This window comes from Malurus melanocephalus, unplaced genomic scaffold, assembly GCF_030028575.1.
Source record: "Malurus melanocephalus ecotype Western Australia unplaced genomic scaffold, MMel_1.1 scaffold_191, whole genome shotgun sequence".
Classification (NCBI taxonomy): domain Eukaryota; kingdom Metazoa; phylum Chordata; class Aves; order Passeriformes; family Maluridae; genus Malurus; species Malurus melanocephalus.
The window spans coordinates 590,841-603,410 of NW_026623423.1; the positions used below are offsets into that span (position 1 = coordinate 590,841).

General features: G+C 43.1%; 2 protein-coding genes across 2 annotated transcripts in view; one reads left to right on the forward strand and one right to left on the reverse strand.

Annotated features, from left to right (window-relative positions):
- Positions 1-824: 824 nt before the first annotated feature.
- LOC130577726 (purpurin) lies at positions 825-4,979 on the forward strand. Its single transcript, XM_057373281.1, has 4 exons — positions 825-941; positions 2,372-2,508; positions 3,538-3,650; positions 4,713-4,979. The coding sequence occupies exons 1-4, from the start codon at positions 825-827 to the stop codon at positions 4,940-4,942; spliced, it is 597 nt and encodes a 198-aa protein (XP_057229264.1). The 3' UTR covers positions 4,943-4,979.
- A 3,844-nt stretch (positions 4,980-8,823) lies between these two features.
- Positions 8,824-12,570, reverse strand: part of IDUA (alpha-L-iduronidase) — a 45,008-nt gene continuing 41,261 nt past the window's right edge. The window contains exon 14 of the mRNA XM_057373250.1: positions 8,824-11,784. Within this exon, the coding sequence (XP_057229233.1) occupies positions 11,684-11,784 (101 nt within the window). The 3' untranslated portion in view covers positions 8,824-11,683. The remainder of the gene's footprint in view (positions 11,785-12,570) is intronic.

A 12,570-nucleotide genomic window follows, 5' to 3' on the forward strand; every position in this document is an offset into this window, starting at 1 on the left:
TCCTTTACAGCAGGGAAATGCAGCTAGGAACAGAGTAGCTGCATGGGTGTTGGGGTTCTGGGTCAAGCTCAGCTTGGATCCTGCTGAGAAGCATCAGGAAACTGTTTTGTCTTGGCATCTGGACAGGTATTCAGGGTCAAAAACTCTGCAAGAATGTATCGTGAAGGTGCTCGCTTCCCAAACTCTGAGAAACAAATATACTGGGATGTAGGTGAGCTGGGATACCTGAGGAGACAAACAAAGCCACAGGCACCTGGTGGTTTCTCTGTGATGACAGATGAAGCCTCTAAAAACTTAATATTATTTGTCATATTTGCTGGAGGATTGGTCAGAGGGCAGCCAGTACTGAGGTATATAATGCCACTAGAGCAGGCAGCTCGAAAAGGCCTGTTTTGGTAATGAGAACTGGTGATAAAGAATATGGCCACGCTGGCTTGAAAGCAAAGTGGACATGCACTGTGAAATAATTAGGAACCACATCTTTACAAGGTACAGTGCTTTACCAGAGCTCAACAGAAGATTTTTCTTTCTGCGAGAACAAAATTCAAAACATTTCAATTTTCTATCTATTATCTATCTATTTTTCATTTAACTGTATGACTACTACTGGCAAGCAAAATACTCTTGCAAAGCAATTGCCATTGAAGCTCAGTTTTGGCTGAATTTAGACACCACAATGACTCAGTATCAGTGGAAGARTTAGCTGTCTACTTTGTAGGGGAAGAAACTAGTCTTAAAATTAGGGAAATGCATCTGTGGGAACAGCACTAGCTATCTTCATCTACTGCATAAACTAAACCCTCGTGTCGCTTTTGTCTTGCAGGATGAAATACGCACAGTATGTTTTCCTGGCCTCGGTCCTCTACACTGTTGAATATAGCCTAGCTCAGACCTGTGCTGTGGAGTCTTTCTCTGTGAAAGACAATTTTGATCCAAAAAGGGTAATTATGGTTACTTCAATAGAACATGYGGAGAAGCTTTACACATAAACTGTTTCTCTAGGTTTTAAGTTTTGTTCGTCTAAAGGGGTTCTTCACCAAAAAGTTAATTTCTTTCATGTGCTGTCTTGCAGAGGCTGTTCCTGTAGTTTGTTTTTCTCAGTACTATTTAACCTTCGAAACATTATGGTAAAACTGGCCTTGAAAGCCAGGGACGTTAACCAGTTAGAGGGCATCTTCTGTTAGCTCGGCACAGCTTTGAGCAGCTCCGTGATAAACACAAATGAGATCCACATCAGAGAGCAAGCTCAAACACCTGCCCTAGGGTACAAGCATCCACCACTAGTCATTCTTGGGAATCCTAGACAAAGGAAATCTTACCTAATCTGGTGTCCTGAACYCTTGTTTAAACACMTCATTTGTGTTTCTGAGGAGGAAAWKAGGGCTAACTGTTGGAAAGGTCCAGACRAGTGTCAGTAGCTGTTTCAACTAATTGTCAGCAAACCTCACAATTCCAGGGGCARCTAGGAGGTGGCCAGCATTTTCTCTATACAAAACTGGCTTTGCTGGAAACAAACCATGTCTGGGGAGAGCTTTGGGAATATCCCAGTTTTAAAAAGTCAAAGTTTTTTCTCGGGCTTCTGTATTTGGGAATTATGGGTTTGTTTCAGGCTTAAGCACATAACTTGCCTAACAGATCTTATTAGCCTCTCTGCAGAATCAAATGTAACACAGTTCGCTCCTGCTCTTCTCAGAATTTCTACTGATACTGTTAACTTTTAAGGGTCTTCCTCTCTGTCAGTCACCTGTTGAGATCTTGTATTCATTTTACTAGATAATTCTTGTACATTTTCAGGGCCCCATTTTTTGCATAGACATATTCTTTCCCCTAATCTCCTTCCATTTCCCTCCGTTGTTACTCTCCCCAACACAGCCTCTCCTTGTTTTGAGCATATAGTCATCACTTTCTGCTTTGCTGAAAGACCCTTTTCCTCACCAGAGAGTCAGCCACAAAAATTGTCTCCATCCTGCTTGCTGCAGTCTTTGTACCTGTAATTTGATATGGTTGAATTTGGTATGGTATTGCATGGAAGAGAATGGGGCTTGAACAGGAACAAGGAAGCAGAAGCCTGACTGTAAGAATGTCTTAGGATGGGAGATGCTTTCAGTGTGGGGTGACTGTGCCAGGAATGTCTCACTAGACAAAGAGTACACGTGCCCAGCAGTGCAGAGCTGCTAGACCTGCTCCTTCCTTCTGGCACAAAGGCTCATCAGGCAGCACGGCAGGATCTGTGGGCCACATTCCCACCCAAAATCTGACTCGGCCATTTGTCAGGCCATGGGGAGTTAGAAAGGCATTTTGATCACAAAATTGTTTTTGTGATAATCTTGCCATGGAAATTAATCCAGGTACTAACACAATTTCATGACAGTATGCAGGGAAATGGTATGCCCTGGCCAAGAAGGATCCAGAAGGCCTTTTCCTTCAGGACAACATCTCTGCTGAATACACTGTGGAGGAAGACGGCACAATGACAGCATCCTCCAAGGGCCGAGTGAAGCTTTTCGGGTGAGCTCTCTTGACTTTCAGCTCTAGTTGCTGCCATGAGGTACTGGACCATGGGGAGGTGGATGGTGATCTGTCCTGAGCACACAACATGACTGGATTTTCTTAATCAAAAAGTGAAGTTCAATCAAGGTATTAGATTAGAAACTAGAGGCTAGACACTTTTGAKTCCTGGGTTTCTTCGCAGCCTGGCTCAGGTTCAGAACCATCACAAAACTACTGCAAACAGACAAATATCATTCAAACTTTGATTGATGGAGCAGTCAGATAAATTAATTGCAATCAAGTAAAGGAGCTAATGAAGGCTCAGAGGCTGCGAGGGAAGGAAAACTCATTTTGCTGAGAGGTTCAGGGGAAGGAGAGGAGCATTACTTTCACAGACCTCTCAACGAGTGTTGGACAGATTTCTGAAGAAAACATGAGGTTAACTCTCAGATGTCATTGCAATGCCTGAATGGACAGATGGCAAGAAGCTTAGAGTTTTGCCTGTTGGTCATGATTACTACAAGGAATTACAGCATGTAAAGAGATTAAATAGCTTTCTGAGTGCAGAAAAGAAATCTGAAGCTTCCATTAGGCTAGCACTAGCAGGTGGCTATGAACCTTGTACATCTTAACAGTGCAGCACTCCGGGATATTTTGGAAATGGGCAAATGAAGCTTGGYAGGCATGCCACGCAGTGCAAAGGGGAAGATTCCTGAAAGAACTCTTCAGAAAACAAGCGGGCCTCAAGRTTGCTGCAAATTTTATTTCTGCAAAGGCAGGATAAGGGGAAGTGTGGCCTAAGGAAGGAAAGGAATCAAGACCCTTCCATTGTTCCACAAATTCAGTAATGCTTGACAGTGTTAAAATATGGGTGGTATTCAAAATAAACAGATACCAGAGAAAGGCATTGGAACAAACAGCAACTTTGCGTTAAGAAAGGTTACACCCACACCTGAGGCAGTTGCGAGCAAGTCCTGAGTGAGGCACACCCATCTGAAGCTCAGATGCTGTGAGATTTTACCTTGAATSTCATGGATCTTGTTGCAGTTTCTGGGTGATCTGTGCTGACATGGCTGCTCAGTATACGGTACCTGACCCAACTACTCCAGCAAAAATGTATATGACCTACCAGGGACTGGCCAGCTACCTCTCCAGCGGTGGTAAGTGAAATTCCCAGCCCATGATCCTCACCAACTGCTTACAGCTATCCAGATACATGTTTCAACATATGAGCAGGAAAAACAGTTCAGCTCAGATCACTTGAAGTGAAGACAAAATATCCTGTTTGTGGGGGATGCTTTATCCAAGCGGTGCATTTTATCTCCATAGAAGGGGCAAGACCCAGAGACTCCCCAGAGATCCCTCTTACACACCATGTATATATTTTAACAGGGAGGATGCAGCTTAGAGCCACTGGGCCACACAGATGGATTTGGTACAGCCAGGTGTGGTGTTGAACCTAGGGAAGCAACACTTCCTGGGCCCCATTGTGGGCATTAATGAAGTGCTGAGGTCAGTCATTCTTGTACTCCTCATAGCTAAAGAGAGGGGACATGTGGACCCACAGCTGCACCCAGCACGAAGGAGCATTTCTCCTCAGACAGACACAGCTGGACTCAAAGAAATGGAGCTGTTAATTCAAGTCCCCCTTGCAGAAACTGCTCRTGCTGAATCTCAGTTCTGCATGCTTCAAACCCAATCCTTTGTGCCTGAGTCTCTCCTAACYCCAGCTCTACAGCTGTGGAAATTTGGGAGGAGTTTCTAATATGTAAGAAAGAAGTATGTTCACTTAGTAATGGCTGATAAGCCACACCAAAAAGAACTTAGTTGAGTAAGGCTAGAAAACAGGAGGAATGTTTTACTGAGGCTTCCTGTATAGGAAATGTACTCTGTGTCCTTCTTTCCACTGTGCTTGAGCAAGCAACATATATATTTTGTCATTGAAAACCTAGAAAGTCCTCGTCCTCCTAATACTTCTAGCCTAAGAAACAAWAGGTGAAAATGCATTGAGCACCATGAGGAACAACATGGTCTCAAGATGCCTTGTGCTTGTCCCTGCTGTTCCCTTCATGGTGTGGAGATAAGCTGGATATGCGACATGATTTCAGATCCTTCAGAAAGCTATCCCTGCTATTTGTTGAAATGTGTCATCTCCCTGCTGAAGGATCTACCTCTGCTTTGTTTCGCCCACTGTGACAAACACGTGTGTTCTGATGTTTCAGGGGACAACTACTGGGTGATTGACACYGACTATGATAACTATGCCATCACCTACGCCTGCCGCAGCCTGAAGGAGGACGGCTCTTGTGACGATGGATACTCCCTGATCTTCTCACGCAATCCCCGTGGCCTCCCCCCAGCCATCCAGCGCATTGTGCGCCAGAAGCAGGAAGAAATCTGCATGTCTGGCCAGTTCCAACCTGTGCTTCAGTCAGGTACTTCAGCTAATTAACAAACTCTCTGAATTGTACAGTAGGTGAACACACTTGCTGTTTATGTCACAGAACCACAGCAAATTCAGTTCTACTTTTAGCAACCTTTTCTTAACGTTAGCTCTAATAAGAGTTACAAAGGGAAATCCAGGCAAAGATGAGAGCCTGTTATAGGCGTTTTCTGCAGCCTTGAGGTTGCCCTTACAGSAATCCTGTGTTGAAATTGCTACACCTTTGTTACTGTAGCAGTAGACAGGACAGGGACGGCTGCTGCAAGCTGTACTTGGAAATGCTTGTCTTGGCCACTTCATTAAAGCATCTTACCTTGGGTCTGCACACTGTCCTCCAGGAAAGGATGAGAAGATGCCTTCAGGAAGGACCATCCTCGCAGTCCATCATGACCTGTGTCCTGTGTGGTCTGAGCAGCAGGGATGAGGGGCTCTGAGCAGCATTTCTGACTGGGTCTGCTGGCAGTAGGAGTCAGCAGTTGCACCACATACGTGCAAACAGAATATTTTTCTGGAGGTCCAGGAATTGATCTTCTAGTTCAAATGCTGTCAGATGATAGGCAGGTGATTTTTTAGGCTGTGCTGGAGGCAGAAATTCCTCTTTGCTGGCAGTTGAGCACTCACACCCTTGACATCCTCACTGCCTTGCCTGGAGGTTGATCCTTCATAAGCCACAAAACACACGTTCCACACTGTGGGACAACAAATGGCAGCCAAAACTTGAATAGTACAGCATAGTGCCAGCCAGTCCTCCACTATAGGACAGGTCCTGGCACCATCCAAGGCAGTGTGCATGGCATGGGCATCCCTGCCCCATAGCCCCCTGTGCTGCTCCTCTAGCAGARGGACAGCAGCTGGTTTGTGGGCTCAAGGCTGGGTGCTCAGCAAAGCTGAAAGYCCATGGCTAGCTGGAAAAGGCTGCCCCAGTCTGTGCCAACAGACACAGAGCAATGCAAAYAGCAACTTCTGCAACCCTAATCTTGCACTGCGATTCAGAAGTACCCTAGGAAGGTTGTAGCTATAGCTTCACTGGAGACTAAAAGGCTGTTGAAGCACTTTGCAAATTTACTTACATAGACTAAAGTTTACTTTTCTTTCTTTCTTTCCAGGGGCCTGCTAAAAGTACGCTTCTGATGCTATCCTTAAGCACAGAAACCAGACCTCTTGGTCTCGAAGTTGCCACTCAACTAATAATAAAAAAAAATCATAGTATGGAATAGTGTGTTTTTCCTGAAAAACACATGAAAATATTGGGGGATCTGTAAACTGTGTGCAATATAATAGAAATATTTCAATTTTCAAGGTAATACCTAATGTGGCATTTGTCAATAAATGTTTTTGAAAAAAAATAGAACTTCTGGAACTGTTTTTCTTACCTCCTGTCCTGTCTGATGGGGAGCAGAARGACTGAGGATGCTCATTGAGGAGAGGTGAGACAGCATCCAAGSGTGTTCCTGGCACAGATGGGGAAGTGTTGCTCCCCAGAACAGAGCAGGGGAGCAGGGCAAGGATGGTGAGAGGGGCAGGTCCCCTGACAGTGCTGAGCATCAGACAAAAGAACAGTGACGTGGTGTGTCTGGAAAGTCCAGCCAGCCAGCGAGGGCMGCTGGGCACAGGGCAGGGCACAGGCACGCCAGTGAGATGGCTCCAGCCAAAAACAGGACTGGAAAGCGTGTCTGAGGCAGAGCTACCTGCAGCAAGATTCCCAAGTGAAGAACCACAAATGCAATAAAAGAGATGCTACTTTCAATAGCATTGGACACAGCATTGTTTTAAATGAGTGGGTGCTTGCACTTCTAATGGCATTACCAGCAATTTGCTCCCCTTTGCCTGCATAATCCAGATGTCAGTACCTGAAAGGCATACAACTGAAAGAAACAGAACAGACTGGTTTTATGGCCCAGAATTTCAAAGACAGAGAAAATCAAAAGAATAGTACCCACATAGAAAAAGGGTAACCCAAGTCAGCATTATTGACATGTATTTCCCACTGCTTTCAGTAAAATCACATTCACTTTGTGTTTCCTAGTAATAAAATTACCAGTCTAGAACACCCCCAGCACACTGCTGAACCCTGCAGTTTGTCAACGACACAAACTTTTACAATTTATAAAATTACCAAGCACAGAAGTAGGACCAAGCTGAACAGCCCTTACTCCTGAGGCTTCCAAATGGTGTGTGGCACAAGGCTGATGTTGATTGAAGACTTTCAGAGCATTCAGTGCTAAACAGCTTCTGCAAGATGCTCACACAATTTTATCTAGAGTTACTGCGAAGTGCATAGAAACAAAAGACCAGACACATTCTCCAGGACCAGAGACATTATCTCACACATGCAGCAAAGTCTCTCAAATTTTATTTCCCAGGATTTCTTGGCAATACTTGTAAGGCTCTCAACTGGCTTGAGCAAAGGTGTTCCCTGCTCTTCAGGTCTGGGGTAAGTTACCCTGACAGCAAACAAGATGGTGAATTACCACCTGAAGCTAAGGACAGAAACAGAGGAGCACTAGCAGGCAATGCTAACAAAATCCCATACAGATAGGTAACTACTGAGTGTTGAAAAAATCCCAGCCTTTTTTGCTGAACTAAGTGCAACGTCAGTGCATTGATTGAATGTTCTCCACTTGTACCCTATTCCGATCAGGAATTACTGGGGTGGAATCTGTGAACTTAGGACTCACATAACAACTGATTAGACAACGCTAACCCTTAGCTGAAGAAGTGTGGCCTTTGGCCAGAACTTTCAGACCAATACTATCACTCTTTGAGAAGTGGGATTTTTTTAATGTCTGTGGTTATAGTAACTGTATGACCAGAGCATATGGGAGTTGTAGCGAGACAATCACTACACAGAACCAAGTGCATCCTTATTGCGCTTGGGGTAGCCTGTCCAGATGAGTTAGGCAGTGAAATTTCTCCTCAGCCACGAGGTTAAACCTGCAGGATCGCATAAACATAGTGGTGATTCTGGATGAAGCAGGCACCACAGAGTTTACATGCCCCAGGAAGATGACTTGTACTTGGGCAAGCATGTTTCCATCTGGACTACAATCAAGCCCTCACTTGTAATGTGGTGAGTTAATGAACAGATGGGAGTTACCTCGTATCTATTTCTCTCCAATGACTGCAGGGAATGTGAAAGACAAGGTAGTGTAGAGCAGGCAGCCACGAGTGTATTGTGATGAGATTCATACTTGCCTTGGAATTCTGTTGAGTTCAACATGAAATATCTGGGGTATATCTAGGGGCAGACATCTTCTGTCTGCTGTTTGAGCTGGCCRATGAAAAGTAGTCTACTATTTCTGTGTTGAAAGTGTGTGTATAGGTCCCAAGTCATAATCTCTGTCCTGCATAAACTCTCCACTAACAAGACAAAATAAAGAAATTGTTTATGCATTAAAAGGACTGTTGTTTTGTCCTCAAAAGGTCCTTTAGTGCTGGCAGAAACACCATGACTGCTCCACAGCAGGAGGGACCCTGCAAGGATATTGTCCTTCATACACCAGTGAACCTTCTCTAGCAAGGACACTGCAAGTCCTGAGATCAAACACTGTAATACTACCTTGAGTTTCACCAGTTTCCCCTGGGTTGTGGTAACTGAGGCAATCTGTGCCTTTARCTTTCTACTTCAGCCTTGACATTGTTTATAGTAAGATTCCCTTTATGCTTCAGTTTTATGCAATGTTGGAACTCAGACAAGTCCACCTGCCTTCAACATCTTGTGCTGTTAAGACACTGGAAGCAGCTGTGTGGTACTTTTTTGCTGGCTGGGGTTAAAATATGACAGTCCTCAAGAGCAGTCTTTACTTCCCAAGATTAAGTTGTTGATATAAAGAGTTTTAAGCAGTTTCTACACCACAATGATTAGATTCAGTTTTTACAGGGTTCATGTGTAAGATTAAAAACCAGTTTTATTGGGTAGCACAAAAGATTTTAACAAATGCAGCATATACACAATTAGACAATGTAAAATACTCAGCTGAAAGGTTCTTTAAGTTGCAAAATGGTTATATAACCTCACAAGCTTTTGTTTGAAGCGCAGGCAATCGATCCCCTTGTGCAGTTGCAGTTACATATTCTTATTTGGATTAATGAACAGCAAGAGACATACATGAGTGCTCTGCAGTCTTACTTTGGTTATGATACTACAGAACTACTAAGCACCTGATACTCACACCTAGCGCTACAGATATTTGGCACTTCTGAAAACTCAAACTGTAATGGAGAGCTGATCACTATGTGTAACAGAGTAGATTAGTCAAACATGCAATTTTGAAAACACTATCAGACAGAGCCAGCAACAGATGGTTACAGAAATCTCAAGTTTCAAGTACTAAACAGCGTTTTTTTCTGTAGACATTAGATGTTAAAAAAAGAAAACGCCATTTCAAAACTTCTATACTTTGTTCGAAATAAACTCATACCTGGAAATACCAACTTCTCTTCTCTCTGTTTATACGTGCTCATTTCTTAAAGGAATGAGTTTATATCATAGCAGCAAAGAAGATTTTCGGAAGAAATCTTCTATTTTTCATGGTTTGCACATGTATACATTTTCATCCCTGCATAACGAAATCAATTCTATTCACTACATCTATGTTTCTATTTTTTTCTTTTTTTCTTTTTTCTTTTTTTTTTTTTTTTTTTTTTTTTTTTTTTTTTTTTTTTTTTTTCATACACCTGTAACTAGTGCATAGTTCTTGGTTTCATAAAGACTGCTATATTCTGATTGCCAGGGTGGGAAAATTTTAAAGCAGGACATTCTAACAGACTAACCTGTCCTCTCAAGCTCCCATATCTTTCCCTGTTTCAGACACACTAAAATCTCTCAAGACCCTATATGTAGTATTTCTCTAATCATTTTATTTGTGGTTCCACCTCATACTAGCCAAACAACATGTGTTAACTGCTACGTTTTACTTAACTGTGTACATTGATTCTTCACTCAGGGGCAATTATCACAACATTAAAATGTATTTTTGCTATCTCCATCCACATAGAATGTCTCAGGAACGTTTTTTAAATTGAGAAGGTTTTTAATTCAGTATGCTCAATGGCCCTTTCCTGTTCTGCCTGTATGGACAAGAAATTGAAGGACTAGGATGTGACAAGTGCCCCTTATTAAAATTAACATGAGGCAAGAAATATTTCACCTGAATTCAGAGACAAAATGTATCTTTTAAGGCTAATTTTCAGTACAAGCACATGAACAAGTAACCAGAAAGTATGGAGATACAAGGCCACATTTCACATACACCAACTTTTTGTGTATGCTTCTTTTCTGTGCTGTAGAAGTTGAGGGTATTTGAGGTAGTTCAGCTCTCTCCTATTGCTCAAACTTGGGCACTTTTTTTTCTGAGACCTGAATGTTTCACCAAATATGCAGTCTTTGTTGTTATGTTGGTGAGGTGGCTGATGTCAGCAAAGAGAGCAGTAGGGGATTTGTTTGTGTGACAAAGTCACTCCTCTTATGGAAAACACTTCAGCTGTTTTGACTGGCATTATCCTTCTCTCCTATAAGCCTGTTAAAGACACAGCTCAAACTGTGCTGGTTGTGAAAAGGGAAGAATAAAACAGCACCCCTGCAATTTCAGGGAATTTTGCTGTTTACATAGAATGTTTGGCAGCTGCAAGCATAGCCAGTGGTGATCTGTAGCCCGTGATCTGAGGCTATCACACACTTGTGCACATGCTTTGCAAAGCACAGGAGCTCAAACTGTTCTTGGCTGATTGCCTAAGTGTGGTAAGTAGCAGCCCTGCTAGATTCAAGAGTGTGCTGTCCTGTCATATGAAAACACAAAAGGCTCTAACTAGTGTTTCAGCTTTCTCTTGGCCAYGCAGAGCTGAGTTCTCACTTACAGTCTATGAGGGGAGGTGTTGGCTGTAAAGGCTGTAGAACACCCTACAGGTGACAAAACAGGGTCTTTCAGGGTTAGAGCTTCCACCACGAAGAGGCAGCAGCTGACAGCCAGAGTGCAAACAGGTGACTTGGGCAAAAACAAAACAGAGAAAAGGCARGGAAATCTGCAGGACAGGGCTTTCCGTGCCTTCTCCCTTCTGAGGATGAGCTGATAGCCCTTCCTCTGCCTATGGGAAATAGCTCTGGCATCCATGTAATGGTCACAAATACAGACAGAGCTGGATGCAAACCCCTCTGTGAGAGACTGAAAAACCTCATGCACCTGAAGACATGGAAGTGCTCTGAAATAACCCACTGTGACTAAACAGCAGGGAATAAGGGATCCTTCACTTCATGCTCTGAATGTGTCTTGTTGTTGGGCATTTTTCCATCAAATCATTATCTTAAGATAGCMTGGCAACTAAGGCAGACAGTTCACTCTCAGACAGGTCCTCCATATGCCTCTGCTACCATCCTCACTCACACAGTAAATGGTCCTGTTCCTGCTACAGTTTGTAACCTCAGTAAAACTTAGCTTGCCCTGGCTATTAGCTCAGTGTAAAATAGGGAACAATAAATATTTATTCCCATAATTCCTGGTTAGCAGGCTGAATCCCAGTCCTACAGTATCCCCTTACCAGCTGGGTTGTCAGTTGTGGTTGTTAGATAATGGTGTATTTTGTGCTGTGAAGAGTTAATAAGGGCAATTGCTTCTATCTTGCATTCCTAATTTGCTTCATCAGGTCGTTTCCATACTCCCTCCTCAACATGGGAGGAGTTTACTTTTCTGGGGAGTTGTCATTTGCAAGGAGCATACACCACTCTGACACCAAGCCAGGCATCACTCTTCAGGGTCACTGGAAAGCTTCATCATACCCCACGGGAAGAGAGGACGGGCCTGCCTTCCCCCAGTAGTCAATGGCACGCACTCTGTAAAAGCCGGAGACTGAGCTTCCTGCAAATGAAAAGGTTAGAAATGGTCACCGTGAAATGCTCACACCTGTAGTACTTGGAGGATATGAAACAGGCACTACTCCTGTAAAACCCAGGTTGGTGGAACAGGCTGGGGAAAAGTTTTGCACCCTAAGTAAGTGTGCCTATGCCTGTCTAATTAAAAGTTATAATAAATTCCTCAGAACTGGCTTTTTTATCTTGCATCAAGGACATCCTCTCTGCTTACTAGAATTTGCAAGTACAGCTACAGGACTGCTTTCCCAGCAGTCCCATTGGAAGAGGGCTATGACATCTGCAACACATAACTAGTCATCTCTTTCTTTTCTGACATACTTTTCTGCCTGAATTGTGCCTTTGGAACAGGTTATGTGTGGACAGGTTCAACAAAGAAGCAGAACAAGATGCACACAGGCTGACTGAAAACCCTCTGCTCTACTCAGGAAGAAGCTCCACTTACTTAAAAGGTATGTGAACTGATATTCTGTGGTTCTGTGGTTTTTATCCTTGATCCAGTTCAAAGAACACAGCTTTCCCTAGCAGAATCTTTGATCCCACAAGCAGTACAAATTTTGGGGTATTTTGTCTATCTAATTAATTAATGCATGCTTTAGTATTTTTATTCTAGAAGAAAAAGAATGCTAGTAGTAATGGGTGGGGAAGAAGTTCCTACAATAAGGGCTGTTGAGACATGGTATTTTTTCAAGCAGTCTTTTTTGTTGTTGGTTTTGAAATAAACAATTAAAACTAGTATATGATATTGTAATGAATAATAATTTCAGAGATGTGC